At 41.9% G+C, this 19,252-nt stretch overlaps 2 protein-coding genes across 2 annotated transcripts in view; both read right to left on the bottom strand.

Moving 5' to 3' along the window:
• Nucleotides 1-19,252, bottom strand: part of LOC127352689 (GTP-binding protein 2) — a 123,534-nt gene that overhangs the window by 28,715 nt on the left and 75,567 nt on the right. The gene's annotated exons all lie outside the window — the stretch shown is intronic.
• LOC127352727 (scavenger receptor cysteine-rich type 1 protein M160-like) overlaps nucleotides 5,999-19,252 on the bottom strand; it is a 258,877-nt gene continuing 245,623 nt past the window's right edge. The window contains exons 11-16 of the mRNA XM_051381360.1: nucleotides 13,378-13,692; nucleotides 12,995-13,285; nucleotides 10,113-10,442; nucleotides 9,532-9,620; nucleotides 9,318-9,433; nucleotides 5,999-6,141 (exon numbers count right to left, since the gene is read on the bottom strand). Coding sequence (XP_051237320.1) covers nucleotides 6,090-6,141; nucleotides 9,318-9,433; nucleotides 9,532-9,620; nucleotides 10,113-10,442; nucleotides 12,995-13,285; nucleotides 13,378-13,692 — 1,193 coding nt within the window. The 3' untranslated portion in view covers nucleotides 5,999-6,089. The remainder of the gene's footprint in view (nucleotides 6,142-9,317; nucleotides 9,434-9,531; nucleotides 9,621-10,112; nucleotides 10,443-12,994; nucleotides 13,286-13,377; nucleotides 13,693-19,252) is intronic.

Genomic DNA, 19,252 nt, shown 5'->3' on the forward strand with positions numbered 1-19,252 from the left:
TTATTTATTTTGTATAATTCAGGAAAACACAACAAGACACATCGTGTACGTTGTTCATGTGAGGAATTAATAAAGAAGGAAACGTAATTCTCTGGAGTAGCTGCAGTTTTTTTTACCGGAAACTAAGGCCAGACTGTGTACGCCAGCATCCAAAATATAATCTATAGTACAGTCTTCAGTTGGCCCCAAAATGAATGTGTTTGATGAGAGTCTTGGCCTGAAAACATTTACTTGCCAATATTCAGTCATAGTCACAGTGTCACCTACTGGAAACAGGAAGTAAGCTTTGTATGGCAATCTTCATCTGATTTACGTGTGATATACTGGCGCACAATGCGACCGCGGCACTCCCCGACGTACACAGACTGCAGCTTTAACTGAAGTTGAATCCAATGGTACCAAGTATTTGATATAACTCCTTATAGTTTTTGAGATTCAGCCATTTCTGTATTTAGTCGTTAGTCACAAAGGGTTAAGCAAAATATGTATGAAATAAACAAAATCCTTAGTTACAAAATTACGGCGGCCCTTAAGGGACATGGGGGAGAAAAAAACACTTTTGCATAGAGAAATATTTGTTAAAAAATAACTTCTGGAAGCAGCAAACCAAAGCAATGGAGAGGCTCATAGCTGAGACATTACGTCAGTGCTTGGTTCTAGTCATGGTTTTCAAATCAGTGAAAGACAGCCGAAGAGGACTGTTGGTGAAAGGGAGATATTCTCGGAGGAAAAAGTACTCGAACTCTGACATAATGTCTTTATATTTGAGTCCAAGGTCAGAATGAAACTCTGTGAAACTCTCCGTAGCTTTGGTTTGCCATTTCCCAAACAACAATGACCTTTGGGTTTTACTTTAAAGAGCTTTTTTACACTCCAAATATTTATCGCAGGGACACAAAACTAAACCCATGTCCCCCTAAGGGGCTTCATACAAAGCAAGCAAAAATAAGCAAAATCCTTAATTAAGAACGTTAACAAAATTGATCTGAAATAACTAAAATAAACAAACAAAAACAAAATTCACACAAAATAAGTAAAATTCTTAATTGTAAAACTAACCAACATCCTTAAAGCTAGGGTAGGTATTTCAGAAGAATCTTTTTGTTGTATTTGTTGAAATTCTTTTTACATCCCGACAACAATGAATCAATAAAATGCTCTGAGAGACAATCTGGTCTCTGTGGCTGCTGTAATGAGCTCAGCCAGTGATTGGATTCGGTCTGAATGAAATGATTGTTAATGATGCAGCAGTCGGCCACTATGTGTTCATGTGTTTTCAGGGAGTGGTTTTGGAGGGAGGCCTGAAGGGAACAGGTGGGATTTATGTTTTCACGTGGATCTTTGTCTAACGTTATCTACCCGAGCTTTAATCACAGTAAAACTTGTATGAAATGAGCAAAATCCTTAAAGGTTCAGTGTGAAGGGATTTGGTGATATCTAATGGTGAAATTGGAGAATGCAACCAACTGAATACAGCTCGCCTTCCAAATGTGAAGGGGAACCTACGTTGACTGGGAAAAATGCAAACTCCCCTATCTAGAGTCAGTGTTTGGTTTGTCCGTTCGGGGCTACCGTAGGAACATGGCGGACTCCGCCAGAAGAGGACCCGCACCCTCTGTAGATAAAAACGTCTCATTCTAAGGTAACAAAAGCACAACGATTCTTATTTTCAGGTGATTAAACACTGATGAAAACATACCGATGAATATTATATTCCATTTGTGACAATAGATCCTCCTCAATGTTTCACTCTGGACCTTTAAACTACATTTGAACCAAAGAAGCAAAATCCCTGATCACAACATTTAGTAAAATTCATACAAAATAAACAAAATCTGTAATTCCAAAAGTAAGCAAAATCATTATCTACAAAAGTCGGTTAAATTGGTACAACATAGAATCAAGATGAATTGGTATGAAATAAGCAAATCTGTAACTGTAAAAAATTAGCAAAAATACTTATAAATGTAAGCAAAATTCTTAATCACAAAATTAAGTGACACTGGTGTTGGGATCCAAGGATACCTTTAAATATGAACTTGTTCATTGGAGGAGTTTAACTGAAACACAAAGGAACATGTTGGATCTGACCATGTGCTCAGAAACTAAGGAATTCTCCTGAGGCCTGTATGTAAGCCATAAAACCTTTCTTGTAGTAGTCTAAAGACAAAGTGAACACGCCCGCCAGATAACAGACCCCTCTGTGGGGGGGTCCCGGAATGCGGCCAGGGTGTGTCATAAAGGCAATAAATGGCCAAACACCAGCCTTTCATTGGTCAAGATCCCCTCTGACACCAGACCTGTCATCACGGCTATTTAAGCCAGAGAGATGATATTCTCTCTCCTCTTCTCTTCGGCTCTTCTCTTCTACCTTCGCTCCTGCTCACACACCCACACCGGGTGATAAGTTCTGGACCTTGGCCTGACCCGCCGCCGACGCATGACAATAGGATTATAGCACGGCACAAAAGCCAGCTCCTGCGATACCTGCACCAGCGGACATCGCATAGCAGAGACAGTTTGGACTTCAGAACCACAATTCTGATCAGCCTGGCTCACAGGCCTGCGGGCTGACCCATGCAGCTCACCAGCAACTCTTTTTCATCTCCATTGGAATGTTGGTAACGTACTGGGCATGGACAGACAACTTAACAGAGTTAACGGATAAACAAGGACTGTTGAATCATTGTTAATGTTGCTGATGTGTTTTATTCAGGTTACTGTGGTATTGTGATGTTGATTTGATTAACTGAGGTTACTGTAGTAACTGTAGTCTTTGAGACAGTGCTAAGGTGATGTTAGTTTAATGCTTCACACAGACATCGTCTTTGCATACACTTCCTCCCTTTTTAAGGCACCGTTAAGCGCCCGGTATACTCACCGCAGACCAACTGTCACGCGACAACGTGATGTCACGGGAACACCGTGACTATATATACGCTTGCGCGTGGTGGTCGAGGCACTAGTTGCAGTCTTCTCTGGAACAGAGGTGTCGCTAGTGAGGAGAGGCTACCGACTTTGCTATTTCTACGCACTAGAAGAAGAAAAAGGTAAACAATGGCAGAAATGGCATCAGTTTCAACATTGCCTAGGATGATACTGGAGTCACTGGATGAGGAAGAAGAGCTGCTTTTGAGCCTGCTTGCAAAGAAGCGAAGAAAACAAAGGTGGAATGTTCGTCCTTTGTATCACGCCAGACATAAAATAAAAATAAAAAATAAAATATGGTGAGTTCAATCTCGTCGTGAAACCAATGAGGATGATAGACGAAGAGAAGCACTTTGAGTACTTCAGAATGTCTGCACACCGATTCGATGACCTACTTCGTCGGATCAAGCCTTTCATTCACCATAACAGAACTTCCCCAACTGCTTAGGGTGCATCGATGGAAAGCATGTCACAATCAAAGCCCCAGCAAACGCTGGAAGTGACTACTTCAACTACAAAGGTGCAAATTCCATCGTGCTTATGGCCGTGTGCGATGCAAGATATCGTTTCACCATGGTGGATGTTGGTGCTTTCGGCCGTGAGAGTGATGGGGGGATTTTACAAAGCAGTGAGTTTGGCGCTGGTCTTTTGCAGAACACCCTTTAACTGCCACAGCCTGTGCACTTGCCAGGGACCAACACCAGCCTGCCCCATGTGTTCCTGGGAGATGCTGCTTTCCCTCTAAATGTGAACTTGATGCGGCCATATCCAGGTAATTTAATAGCATAATGTTTCCATGTAATACTAATTTCAGTAATGTAACATTAATATTTGGGTTCAGCTCACTGTAATTGAAAAATCCTTATTTTCAACTATTGCAGGTGTCAATCTGGATGATGCTAGGAAAATCTACAACTACCGCCACTCAAGGGCCCTCAGGGTCATTGAGAACAGCTTTGGCATCTTGGCTGCACGCTGGAGGATTTTCCAGAAACCCATAGAGTGAAGGCATGTGTTGCTCTTCACAACATGCTTACACACACAGATGCTGCACTGACTCCAACTTGCAGATACATCCCACCAAACTTCGTGCATACCACATCACCATCAGGTGAAGTTCGCCAGGTGAATGGAGGAGGGTTGTTGCAGATGACACCAACATGAGAGCTGCACCAAGAATGTCTACCGCACGTGCATCCCGTGCGGCAAGTGCAGTGAGGGAGGACCTCAAGACATTCTTTCAGACACAGCAAGGACTTGTTCAGTCATTTGGAGAGGTTGCCTGAACTGATTCCATCTTGTGTTGAACACTGTAATACAGTTGTAATAAGAGTGAGTTTAGTTGTACTTATTTTATTTCAACTAACTGCGCAGTGCGTATTGTTGTACATTATATATACCTACGTTAACTGTCATTTTTGTGGTATTGCTGCATTTAGTTACTGTTGTACTTTATTTTATGTTAGCTTTATCCTATTGTGCTTTGCACTTTGCTGTATTTAGCTACTTGTTTTATTTTTATGGTAGTTTGTATCGATTTGCACAGCAATTTCCCTCGGGATAAATAAAGTTTCTTAAATCTTGAATTGAATCTGTGTCTTTAATGTCTTACACATCATTAGACATTCAGTTAAGGTTTAGTTCACCAGGATGTCTCTCATACAGCAATATGGCTGTCTATTATTCCACTGGCACACCTGGTCAGCCATCAACATTCCAGAGTGTATGTTTGTAAGTGTCTATCTTATCTGTCTCTGTTTTTATAACTTTATAACCGCATTGAGCATTATGTCACGCTAGTTTTTCAGCCACGTAATTTCACTCATCTTTGACCACAACAACAGCAGACAACACCTATGTAAAACCACGGTTTATTAGCAGACAACAGATAAACAATAATATAACACTTAACAATATGGTAAAATAAAAATAAGACAATGCTTAAGAGAAAAAATATATGCCTACACAATAAAATATAAAATATAAAGAAAGAATGCTTATAAGATGTGCTAATAGCAATTAAGGTGCATTAAAATGTGCATCAAAGTTCACCAAAGTTCACACATTCATTTTGGGTGCTGCTGGGTGTGCTCTAACATTGTCTGTAGCAGTTTCTGCTTCAGCCAGTCATGCACCTGTGGATCCACACCCTCCATCAAGTCCGCAAGGACTTTGAAAAAAACCCACGTAGGAGACGCTGCAAGCCTGTCCTGGTTCTCTTGGTATTCAGCCCACATCTTCTCCCTGTGCTCCCTGAGAAGTGCAAGATGTGCTACCACCACAGAGTCATCCTGTGCCACCCGTCTCTTCCTCCTTCTTGGGGTACTCACAGAGAGAGTTGAAGAGGATGCCACCGCTGTCGGAACAGCATGGGTGATGGGGGAAACTGGGGTGGCGAGGGGTGGTAAAGTCGACCGGCACGGTGAGGAGGATCTCGCCAATTCGGTGGAGTCTGTGGTCTCTGTGGTCCAGGCTCCCGAATCTGACTGTGAAAAACCACACAGTGCCATAGATGCCGAGCCACACAGCTGCGAAGCCTCGGCCGCTTGGCCAAGAATCTGTGAAGCTTCGGTCGCTTGGCTGCACGTCTGGATTGATGTAAAAATAACAACATTAATATATAGGCATTCAACATTCAGGTTTAACAAATCTTAATTTAAACGTTAGGCTATTCAAAGTTTAGAAAAAATTCCGGCACGAGCAAATTAATGCAGATTTTATCCCAGCTGATTGAACCAAGAATAATGAAAACAAACATGTTACCTGAATATTAGTTGTGGTCAGCCTGTGCTTTACAAAATTGTGTAGCCATGAAAGCTCCTGCAGGATAGGTGCTGGCCTGTGTCCTCCTGCAGCACCGCTTCTTGCAGCTGCCTGCGACCTCTTTTTCGATTTTCCAAATCGGTCGCGGAGGTTTTTCCACATTTTCCGGAATATAGCCTCCTCTCTTCCAACATTCATGGCGATTTCTCGCCATGAATTCTGGCACCTCTGGGCATCCCTGTGTTCCTTCATTGCAGGATCGTACAGATGCCTGTAGAGGCGCACTTGCTCGGAAAGCTTGCCCTCGAACTCATCCATCTTCCCGTTTCCGGCTGTGGCGACACGGCGCGACTGGGATAAAATCCTTGCGCGCCAGCGAGATCTATGTCATTTTGACGTCACGTTGTTGCGCAACAGCTCGACTGCGTCGAGTATACCAGGCGCTTTAATCTAAAAATCACACACACATTCGGTCTAAGTACATACACTTGGAGAGGGATTCAAAACCTCCCGCCTCTCATTCTCTCTGCCTCTCACCATCCTGTGTTTCACACCCTGAAACATCTGGTCGGACGACACAGGACATAAGCCTTTTATGACCCCCATACACACACACACACACACACACACACACCCACACACACACACCCACACACACCGCTTTAGTTATTTTAAGTTAGATTGTATGTTGTGTATTTTTCCTCTGCTTTTATTATATCCGGGTTAATAAATGTTTGTGTTTACATATACCAACCTCTTCTATGTAGAACTCCAAAGCTCCCACTCTAGCTATTATTAATGATTTTGGTTGTAATTATTAATTTAATTATTGACTGTCTCTCTGACTGACTTCTGAATTAATAGTTTAGAGTAATTTTTGTGAGACTGATCAATTGATTATTGGTTATCATTCTCTTATTTAAGGGTGTTGCCCCGAGGAACTTTAAAATTAATTAAAGTAATTTCCTATTATCTTTCGATAATTATAATTTGGATAACCATTAATTGATTAAACCAATACAGTTAGACCACTCTAACACCCTACGTCGTAGAGCCCGACACTGGTACAAAATAAGTAAAATCCTGTATAAAATTAAATTTATGAAATACTCAAAATCCTTAATTGTAAAAACTAAAAATCCTGAATTACTAAAAGAGGAGGAAATCTTGCTCACAAGATAAAATAAAAAACCCATGTCAACCACAAGGGAGCGCTAAAGTTATAAAGTTCATATCTCATTAACACGATGAAAGTGGTTTCAAACAGCCTTTGTTAATTCACTGTAATCTTTTTAAACAGATTCTCCCAATCGCAGCAGATTTGTTCCACCAACCCTGGATGTGGTCTAGATCTACAGATCCAACAGCAGGTGGTCCTGAACAGGTTTCTGCTCTTATCTCAGGATTCAGTTGTTCAAACGTCACCAAATGTGATCGAGTATTGTAACACCAGATTTAATTCAATTCAATTCAATTCAATTCAATTCAATTTTATTTGTATAGCGCCAATTCATAACAGAAGTTATCTCAGGACACTTTTCAAATAGAGCAGGTCTAGACCGAACTCTTTAAAACATTAATTACAGAGACCCAACAGTACCACCATGAGCAAGACCTTGGCGACAAGGGCAAGGAAAAACTGCCTGTTAAAAGGCAGAAACCTAGGACAGATCCTCCGGCTCTAGGTGGGTGGTCGTCTGTCTCGACCAGTTGGGGTGAGAGAGAGAGAGAGAGAGAGAGAGAGAGAGAGAGAGAGAGAGAGAGAGAGAGGCAGAGAGAGAGAGAGCGAGAGACAGAGAGACAGGTGCACAGCAACAACAGTATTGGCAATGGCTAGCAGGACCATGGCAGGAGGCTCCACCAGGATCTGATAAATATGACTTAAACCAGCTTAGTGCGGTTCCTTTAATGCCAATTTGATGCTCAAGTCTCTGTAAAAGAATATTATGGTCAATGGTGTCAAATGCAGCACTAAGATCTAATAATACAAGTACAGAAACAAGTCCATTGTCAGAAGCAATCAGAAGGTCATTATTAACTTTAACCAGAGCTGTCTCTGTGCTGTGATGAACTCTAAATCCTGACTGAAAATCCTCAAATAAACTATTGTTATGTAGAAAGTCACACAACTCTTTGGCGACTACTTTCTCCAGAATCTTAGAGAGGAAGGGGAGGTTAGAAATCGGTCTATAGTTGGCTAAAACCCCTGGGTCAAGAGTGGACTTTTTAAGAAGGGGTTTAATTACAGCTACTTTAAAGGACTGTGGTACATATCCTGATAATAAAGAAAGATTAATCATATCCAGTAAAGAAGTGCCAATTAAGGGAACAACTTCTTTAAGCAGCCTAGTTGGGATCGGGTCTAATAGACAGGTTGATGGCTTCGATGAAGAAATGATTGAAGTTAACTGATGAAGATCGATAGCAGAAAAACAGTCTAAATATACATCTAAGTTTACATTGACAGAAGTCCCTGAACTTGGAGAGCCACTGATAACTGTTGATGGCAGTTGGTGATTAATTTTCTCTCTAATAGTAATCATTTTATTATAGAAGAAGCTCATGAAGTCATTGCTACTTAAGTTTATGGGGATATGTGGCTCAATAGAGCTGTGACTCTCTGTCAGCCTGGCTACAGTGCTGAAGAGGAACCTAGGGTTATTCTTATTTTCTTCTATTAGTGCTGAGTAATAGGCTCCTCTGGCATTACGGAGGGCCTTTCTATAGGTTTTAAGATTATCATGCCAAATTGAACGATATTCTGATCATTTGGAAGAGCGCCATTTCCTTTCAGATTTCCTAGCTATTTGCTTTAACTGGCGGGTTTGGTGGTTATACCAAGGTGCTAGTCTCCTATGTTTTAATAATTTCCTTTTTATAGGAGCGATAGAGTCTAATGTTGATCGTAGTGAGCCTGTAGCACTATCGACAAGATTATCAATTTCAGAGGGACTAAAGTCGTTATAGGACTCTGTTAAATTCAGACATGGCATTGAATTAAACACTGAAGGAATCTCCTCCTTAAATTTAGCTACAGCACTGTCAGATAGACATCTGCTGTAGGAAGTTTTGCCTAATGGCTTATAATCTAATAGTATGAATTCAAAAGTTATTAAATAATGGTCAGATAGGAAAGGATTATGTGGGAAAACTATTAGAGGATATATGACAGTGTTTCACTTTGATTTTAACTGAGTAGATAACATCACTGGGCCAACATTGTTCCAAAATGACTCCCAAATCCCCGACCAGCCTGGGTCTTCATAACTTTAGAATCGGACCATCGACCGGTTCATGGTACATTCAGATCGATCCAGGGGTCCGCGTACCGATGTCGTCGAATCGATAACATTAAAACTGATTTCTGAATGTGTAAATCTTTACAGCCCGAGAGCTCAGTATCTCTGCTTTCAATATTTGTGAGGTGTTTTTAAAGAGTTACGTCTTCAATAGGAACAAACAGGGTTGGTTTTGGTCTTTTCATGCTCAGAGTAATAAAAATATAATGTGATATAATAATTCCAGCCAACATGAGGATAAAAATGTAAAATCCTTGACTGAGCTGATGGCTGTGTGTCAGCTGTGAAATCCATGTGGATGTGAGAGGAGCTCCTTGGAGGACCTACTCTGCTCCCTGAGCTCCTTCCTCTTCAGTCGGCCCTCCTCCAGCTGCAGGAACACCCAGGTTATAATCATCCAGCTCAATGTTCTCCTGTCTGCCCGGCTTCTGCCCCCTGCAGGCCTGGAGAGACACGACAGCATGAGTCCCCTCTACAGTTCAATAAACAGACAGAGTGCTTCATTTCAGTCAGTCCTCTAAACAACAGACAGTGTCAGTACCTTACAGCAGCAACAGAGGGCAGTGTTCACCAACAGCAGAGTCAGCAGCAGGAGGACCACTCTGATGAAGTGATGATGAACTGATGGATCTGATCAAACACAAGGACAGTCATCACATCACAAGGTGTTTTCTCCCAGAATCTGTTCAGTGAACTGTTATCTGACCACACATCCTGTCTGCATTGTTCTCCAAACTAAGTTAGCATAGCCCCGATCAACCAAACTCCATTCAGAAAACAAACATTTCAAAAGTTATTTGCTTGTGGTCTTGCAGACAGACCCGACTAAATAACTTGAGCTTATGTAGTTATTTCAGCATCTTTTTGATCCGTTTATTGCAATTAAATCACAGCAAATTGTGTTTACTCTGTAAATATGGTGAACAGTGAAATACCTCAGTCAGTAACCAAACATGATCTGTCCTACAGTATGTTGTTTGCTGTTGACATTTACACACTTATATAAGTTTGGACACTATATGACATGTGTAACACAATGACAGTAGTCTCTGTTGTCAGCTGATCATCTTTCCAAAGCTGCATGTAAACAGTCAGTGAGACAGTTTCTCTGCTTCAGCTTACCTGAGACAGTGAGAGAGAGCAGACGGCTCTCAGAGGAGAAGTTATGAGAGAAAACATAGACGTGATAAACACAGCTGTAGTTTCCTTGGTGGGCGGGCTCTGCAGCAGGAAACAGGAAGTGGGCAGAGTGATTGACAGCTGGCTGGGTGTAGTTGTGCGTTGTGTTGGAGGAGGTGAAGGTGAGCTGGAAGGAGCCTCCTGGGTACTGTGGCTGGATGGAGCAGCTGATGGTGAAGGTGGAGCCCCTGAGCACCCGAAACTCCTGCTGCTGGGCCTCAGAGACCCCGTACGTGGAGGAGGACACAGAGATGTTGGGCCGAACCAGCAGGTCTGTAAATGAGATGAGATGATGAAAGGTTGCATTGATGATGTGATAGATAGATACTTTATTTATCCCGAGGGAAATTCAAGTATCCAGTAGCATACAAAATACAAAACCAACATTAAACATACATTAGACTAAAATTAAAATCCCTAACCTTAAGAATAGAATTAAAAATAAAATATCAGATAAAATGTAAAGTAATATATATATATACAAAAAATGAACAGTAGCTACAGTAAACGGTGCAAACAGTAAACAGTGCAAATGGAAGTAAAACAGTGCAAATGGATGTGCAAATACAGGTAGAAATTGTCCATTGTTAATTATCTATTGTCCTCCCTGCCTTTACTGAGAGCTGTTGTACATTCTGATGGCCAGGGGGACGAAAGAGTTTGAGTCTGTTGGTGGAGCTGCTGGGACAGCAGTCTGCCACTGAACACACTCCTCTGCCTGGTGAAGATGTTGTGCAGAGGGTGGTGGGTGTTGTCCAGTATGGACAGCAGTTTGTCCAGGGTCCTTCTCTCTGCCACTGTCACCAGAGAGTCCAGCTCTGTGCCCACTACTGAGCCAGCTCTCCTCACCAGTCTGTCCAGTCAACCGGTGTCTCTTCTTGCTGATTCCTCCCCATCAAAAAATAAACATCTGCAGCAGATTTTTACAGATGTTGAAGGACCCCAGCCTTCTCAGGAAGTACAGCCGGCTCTGCCCTTTCCTGTGTAAAGTGTCCATATTTTCTGTCCAGTCCAGCTTGTCGTCCAGCTGCAGCCCCAGATATTTATAGGTCCTGACCACCTCCACATCGACCCCCTCGATGGACACGGGTTGGAGATGTGGTTTCTTCCTTTTGAAGTCCACCACCATCTCCTTGGTCTTGGATGTATTCAGCTGCAGATGGTTGGACCTGCACCACCTCACAAAGTCCTCGACCAGGCTCCTGTACTCCCCCTCAATTCAATTCAATTTTATTTGTATAGCGCCAATTCATAACAGAAGTTATCTCAGGACACTTTTCAAATAGAGCAGGTCTAGACCGAACTGTTTAAAACATTAATTACAGAGCCCCAACAGTACCACCATGAGCAAGCACTTGGCGACAAGGGCAAGGAAAAACTGCCTGTTAAAAGGCAGAAACCTAGGACAGATCCTTCGGCTCTAGGTGGGTGGTCGTCTGTCTCGACCAGTTGGGGTGGGTGAGAGAGAGAGAGAGACAGAGACAGAGACAGAGAGAGCGAGAGATAGACAGACAGGTGCACAGCAACAACAGTATTGGCAGTGGCAATCTAGCAGGACCATGGCAGGAGGCTCCACCTGGATCGATAAGACCCTCCCGTCCATCCTTGATACAGCCGACTGTCGCAGTATCATCAGAGTATTTCTGCATGTGGAAGAGCCCAGAGTTGTACTGGAAGTCAGATGTGTACACGGTAAAAAGGACGGGAGAGAGCACAGTTCCCTGTGGTGCTCCGGTGCTGCTGACCACAGTGTCTGACGTGCAGCCCTTCAGTCTGACGTACTGTGGTCTCTCCATGAGGTAGTCCGTAATCCATGTCACCAGGAGTGTGTCCACAGTGATCTCTGTCAGCTTGTCTCTCAGCAGGAGCGGCCGGATGGTGTTGAAGGCACTGGAGAAATCAAAAAACGCGATTCTCACAGCGCCGCTCTCCTTTTCCAGATGAGAGTGGGCCCTATGGAGCAGATAGAGGATGGCATCCTCCACGCCCCCATCTTCTCCTGGTATCCAAACTGCAGTGGATCTTGTGCGTGGTGGACCTGGGGTCTGAGGACATGGAACAGCAGCTGTTCAAAGGTCTTCATTATGTGTGACGTCAGTGCTACTGGTCTGAAAGTCACCCGGCTCCCTGGGGTGTTTTGTTTTAGGAACCGGAATGAGACCTGAAGTCGTCCAGAGCACTGGGACCCTCCCCAGCTACAGGCTCAGGTTGAAGACATGCTGGAGTGGCTCCCCCAGTTCAGCAGAACAGGCTTTAAGCATCCTTGGACACACTCTGTCCGGGCCCGCTGCTTTCCTTGGACGAAGCCTCCTCAGCTCTCTGCTCACCTGATCCTTGGTGATGGTGGTGGGTTGAACTGTCCATGGGTGTGGAGGGTGGGGGTGGTCTGCAGTCTGAGGTGGTGGAATTGGGGGAGGTGAAGGACATGGTGGGGGTGTGAAGTGGGTTGTCCTTGGTTGTGGGAGTTGGAGTATCAAACCTGTTAAAAAACAGGTTTAGCTGGTTTGCTCTTCCAGCATCCCCCTCTCCTGTGATGTTGCCCTTCTTCTTGCAGCCTGTGATGGTTTTCATGCCATCCCAGACCTCCCTCATGTTATTATGCTGCAGCTTCTGTTCTACCTACCTTCTGTAGTCCTCCTTCGCCTCTCTCAGGTGAATGTCACTGGACTGATATCAGTAAGAAACATGGAGCAGACGGATGACAGACTTTAAACACAAAGACAGACAGACAGACAGACAGACAGACAGACACAAGCCCACTTCTGACTTCAGGATGTCATGTTCATGTCATATATGATGTAAGATGATGTCACTGATGGGCTTACCTGAACAGGTAAGATTCAGGATGGAGGAAGAGGAACCTGATATTGCACACTCCCTCAGAGAAGATCCAGACTGAACACAGTCAGAGTCGATCCACCACACAGGTCTGCCTAAAAACTCCTTTCTCTCTACTACAGAAACAGCAGAACCACAGTCCAGATTTCTACAGACAACATTTGCATCCTTCATGGTCCAGCCGAAGCCAACCACTGGTCTCCAGTCTACAATATGTTTCAGCTCCAATGTTCCTGCACAGCGACTGTCTCCTCCCTCCAACCTGACCTCCTCAGACTCTGAACAGAAACAAGAGAGTCATCAGTAAAAGAATAAAGTGAGTTTCATCAGAACAGAAATGAACCAATCAGAGCTGCAGCTCCTCTTCTACCTGAGCAGGTGAGTCCAACAGCTTTTCCAGGTGAGCAGGTGTTTCTAGCTGAGCCTGAGCTTCTACAGTCCAGGAGAGCAGACTCATGGCCTCCACACTGGAACTCTTTGGTCCACATTGGAGCCTCCACTTCTCCATAGAGCGCCCCCTGGAGGACTGAAGGAGCCCCACAGCCGAGCTCCCTACAGACCACCTCTGCATCCTGCTGGTCAAAGTCATCTTCACACACTGAGGACCACCACTGGTTAGACTGGTCAGACTTCACCTCCAGTCTGCCTGAGCACAGACTAGTCCCATCCACCAGCCTGACAGAGTCTGGACAGATAATAGAAGATAAAGTAGAGAGAGAGAAAATACACCAGACACAAATAAAAAGATGTCATCAATCATCATAATATAATGTTATTTTAACATTACAAACATTGGCCTTAAACACACACACACACACACACACACACACACACACACACACACACACACATTTACACTAGAGGATGCTGGTCCGTAGAGGCAGGGGAGGTTGCTCCTCATCTATTGTTGAGAGGAAAGAGGGAGATCAAACTATAAAAAGAGTAACTGGTTAAAATAAACAATGACCAAATCTCAGTATAATTTATAAAATCATATTTCTCTCTGCTTTGGATGAAAACAATTGTTCAAATTATGATTAAAATGCTTCAACAGCGACACCTGCAGGACACCCCTAGTGTTTTTAAGGAAAGTGCAGCTGCTGTTTCAGTGTGGGTATTTACCAATGGTGCTGGGATCATTACTGTCATATTTCCTTTGTAGCAGAGAAATAGAGCTGCTGTGTTTGAACTACTTTGTTGAGGATAACTGCCAATTTTGATTCAAGCCTGCTTCTTGTTACATCTCACAACCTTTCAATAGGGAAAGACCTTATTTTGGAGTGGACAAATATATTTAGATGATATGTGCTCAGTGAAGATTAGAAATGTGAAAAGTCTTTGGCGATTAGACCTCATCATAAAGTCATCGTATTTGAGGGGGTTGGTGGAGCTGTGATTAGTATAGGGAACCCACAAAACAATAGAAAAGAATGAGAAAGGAACAACGAACCAGGTAAAAATGCTTCAATCCTACCGTACCAGACAGCAGGGGATCACTTAAAATATGTAATATGTAACAGGAACATATAGCTGGAAGTAAATGATTGTACAATAATGCCATACTGAGGTTGTATTGACCATGACGTGGCAAATGAGATCGGACTAAATTACAACAAGCCGGCAAATGTAAAGGAGTGTTTTCACAGAGGAAATGTGAGCTTGATACTAGAAGAAAATGAGGTCAATTATATGAAATAATGATTAAGATCAGTATGTAACATAATGGAAAGTTCATAGGACCAAACAGAAATATATAAAAAAAAATATTATAATACCAAGTAGAAATTAAAGTCAGCAGTGACAAACTGAAAATGCAGATTTGTTGCATGAGGTCAGGGAGACCATAGGTGTAGCAAGTGGAACCTAATAAAAGGTCATAAGACCGAACAACACCAACTTAAATAAAATGGAAAACAGAACTTAACGTCTGACAACTAAACAGAAATTAAAGTCGGAGATCGCAAACAAAAGTTAGGATCCGACAACCAAACTGAAAACAGTGAGTTTGTTGGGTCGAGGTCCTGCACACAGAGAAATAGGGGAATCATTTCTGTACCCAAAGGTACATTTGTTACAAAAGTCCCGTCTAAGGCACGAAAAAGGTCCTTAAGGTGATAAATGTGGACCTTTGTTTAATTTTAAAGGTACAAAATCATGGCTGACAGAAAGGGGAACAGAATTGTAACAAGCTTAAGGTAGAGGAAAATGTTTCAGCAAATCAGTGATCACAAAATCTTGATTTAAATAGAGAGTTGGGCTGACTGAAATAAAATAGGTTACTAGTAAATTTCCATTCAATTATTGGTCTGTGTGGCCTGGGAATAATTTCATGAACCAAAGAACTAGGACAGCACTTCCATTCAACTTTTTTAATTTTGCCACAAGGACGTTTCAGCGTGTATTGGCAAGTTCACAGTGGATCTATTTGAGTGATTTTGTTCATTTAATCCCGTAGCTAATTGTCAGTGTAGCAGAGTGGAATGCTTCCAGTACCCATTACCATTACTCACAATTTTATTTAGTATGGGCTTACCTGAACAGGTGTGATTCAGGATGGTGGAAGAGGAATCTGATGATGCACAGTCCCTCAGAGAAGATCCAGACTGAACACAGTCAGAGTCGATCCACCACACAGGTCTGACTGAAGACTCCTTTCTCTTTACTACAGAAACAGCAGAACCACAGTCCAGATTTCTACAGACAACATTTGCTTCCTTCAAGGTCCAGCCTGAGCCCCTCACTGGTCTCCAGTCTCCTTTATGTTTCACCTCCAGTGTTCCTGCACAGCGACTGTCTCCTCCCACCAACCTGACCTCCTCAGACTCTGAACAGAAACAAGAGAGTCATCAGTAAAAGAATAAAGTGAGTTTCATCAGAACAGAAATGAACCAATCAGAGCTGCAGCTCCTCTTATACCTGAGCAGGTGAGTCCAACAGCTCCCAATACACTGACACTGAATACACTGGAATATTGGTATCCATTTTTAAACACTTTCAAACAATAAAACAACATCATCATCTGCAGATTCATCTATTCTGTTCCTTCTGCTCAGGTACTCCACAATCTTTGCTCTCCACACAAAGACGATTCTTTACTTCTCTTTTCTTTCTCTATTTACCTGCTGAGTTGGGTGTTCCTTCAGTCTGCAGTGCTGAGGAGAAAATCAGAAAATACTCATCAGTATGAAGCAGCATTTTGAAAAGAGGACAGTCGATCCAAGTTTCTTGGAGCTCAGAAACATCTCAGTGAACTCTCTCTGGAGCCGTTTTACCAGTTTACTATAGTTGAGATGAACATGTGAATGAACACGAGTCAGCAGACTGGTTTACACTGAGTTAAACTCAACACCTGCACACTGAATATATTTGATCACACCTGAATACATCACACACCTGCACACTCCTGATCACACCTGAACATTCTTGATTACACCTGATAACACCTTAAAACACTAGAATACACCAAAAAACACCTGCACACAACAAAACACACCTTATCACACATGAACACACCTGGTCACACCTACATACAACAGAGCACATTTAAACACCTGAATAATCACCAACAACAATCAACAACGAACCACCTGAAAACATAAAAACATCTGAACATATCTGTAAACAACTGAAACACTTGAGCACCTGATCACACCTGAAAACTTAAGAACACATTAAAACACCTGAATCATCACAAACCAGACATACCTAAACTAAACTCCTCAACAACTGAACACAATTGGACACACTTGTACACCTGGAGATATCATACAGTCCTTGAATATACCTGACCCTAACTCCAGCACACAAGGATTTCATTGTTCATTTGTTTTAATGATTTACTATCAGTATACCTGAGAAAAAAGAACATTTGTTGTATTGACTGGCATTTTTATGGTTGTGTTCTATTTTTAAATTGACTATATTTCATTGTTTTTGTATTCTGTCTTAATATCATCCTATCAATCATCTGTGAATCACTTTGAGCTGCACTAAACTGTATGAATGGTGCTATACTTATAAAGTTAGAGCTCCACATCCTCCAACTTACCAGCTGTTGATGGTCATTTTGGTCGTAGGTAATAACTTATTTATTAATCCAAGTTCCAAAATAAAAGTTTTGTGTATTTCATGAGACTAAACTAAATTAAAAGTGGTGCCCGAAGAACTTCATAATGAATTTAAGTTATACTTATTATTTGATAATTGATCATTTTGATAGGCAAACTTTAATGAATTGCACCAACACAGTAGTTGTCTTTCTTTGTATGGGTCCAATAAAGGTGATGTTGACATCCTGCAGTTAAACTCTCTGAAGTGCATTTCTGTGAAACACTGTCCCTCTGATAAATGTTCATTTAAATTACTAATTACCCCTATAATTACCCCTTAGGGGTTCCTTTAAAAAAAATCACACATTTGTTCCTATGGCAGAAAACTGCCATCTTCGCAAAAAACTGCTGTAAAAATCTTATAAATCAATATTTTTTTCCACCTTAAATTAGTCAATCTTTTAGAACTACTTCAGCTTGAAATATACATACCAAATAGGTATCATATTTTGGGTATTTTAACCCTTTAAAGGCCAATGTGTTTACACAACTCTGCTGTTGTGGAAAGTCTCAGTTTGTTTGAGACCAGTTATTTTTCCATTTTCTGAAGTCCATTTTGCTGCTGCTTCATCAATTTCATCTTCAGATGAGTCTTCAGATGAGTCAGGGCTAGACACCAGATCATCTGTCTCTACCTCTGAGCCCTCCTCCGTGGAGGAATCAGAGTCCTCGGAGGAGGAGCCATCTTTGCTCTCGGAGCCCATGATTATTTCAAGCGCCTCGTGTTTGCTGTAATGCCTTGCCATCTCTAAAATGACTACTCCCTCACTACTGCTCATACTTATAACCATGACTGCAGTGCACCTGCATCAACAGCCTGAACAACAGCCTCAACGAGAACCAAAACTAAGTCACATTTTGTTTTGGTTCTCACCACTCATAGTTTTTATTATTGAATTAGTTTATAATGCAGAGTTTGGCATTCTAAGAGAAAATAATAATAATAATAATGCCATGTGGTGGACTAATATAAAAATTAAAAATTGAAAGCTTATAGACTAAAATGAAATCTTAACATAAAGGAATGCATTTGTTTATGTTAAGATAAACATCGGATCAAAAATGGCATTTTGAATGGTTTTCAATCCGGCAGTTTTCTGCCGTAGGAATTTATGTGTGAGTTTGTGCCTAGCTTAGCCATTTTAGGCTAATTTAAGGAACTAAGACCAGAATTCTAAACAAAATGCAAAATGAATAACCTTTGGCAAGTTTGAGCTTCATTCATTGAAGACATCCAAAATAGCATGAAAATAAAAAACGGAATTGTAGAACCCCTAAGGGTTACTAAAAAAAAAATTATTGACTAAAAAGTTCATTAAAAACTGGGTTTGATTTGATGAAAATCTGAAGGATTCAAACTTTACTGTGTACAATTTTACAGTGTTTTCCTTTTTGTCTTTCTTTCATACATTAATCTGATGTATGTGTGTGTCCTACCTGAGCTCCACAGCAACAGCAACAGCACCAACAGGTGATCCATGTCCAGGTAGAGCGTCTCTCTGCCCGTCTGTCTGCTGTCTGCTCTGATGTCTCACATGTGCTGTCCTCAGTGTCTGTCTGCGTACAGGAAGAGGTGGAGCTTTACTGGAGTATATCTGACTGACTCTGTCACAGTAGTTATAAAACAGACACAGTTAGAGTCTTTAACACAAGTGCCTGATAATAATACAGCGTCATTATTATTATTATTATTATTATTATTATTATTATTATTGACTTAAAGGGGACATATTATGTAAAACCAACTTTTTAATCATTTGATTATGTACATTTGGGACTCTGGAGGCCCTATCAGCAGCAAAGTGTGAAGAAAGATGACTCAGTCGTGTTTTTGTGGGCTGCCTCAGTCAGAATACAGGAGAGAAATCAGTCTGTTCAGATTTTTCCCCGTTAATGACGTTTTCCCCGTTATTGACGTCAGTTATGTTGCCATCCACCACAGTTTACTTCCTTCTTGACTATCGGAGGTCGGCCATTGTCACTATAAAAGAGCAAGCTAGCGGAGAACAAGCAAGCGAGCCTAATGTCTGGGCAAAGGCTTCAGCAGGCAAATTGTTCAGTCATTGGCTGCACAGTCCAACACAAATTTACATATGTATGAGCACGGTGGATTCATTTTTATTTTTGACGGCAATG

This window comes from Dicentrarchus labrax, unplaced genomic scaffold (assembly GCF_905237075.1).
Source record: "Dicentrarchus labrax unplaced genomic scaffold, dlabrax2021, whole genome shotgun sequence".
In the NCBI taxonomy this organism is placed as follows: domain Eukaryota; kingdom Metazoa; phylum Chordata; class Actinopteri; family Moronidae; genus Dicentrarchus; species Dicentrarchus labrax.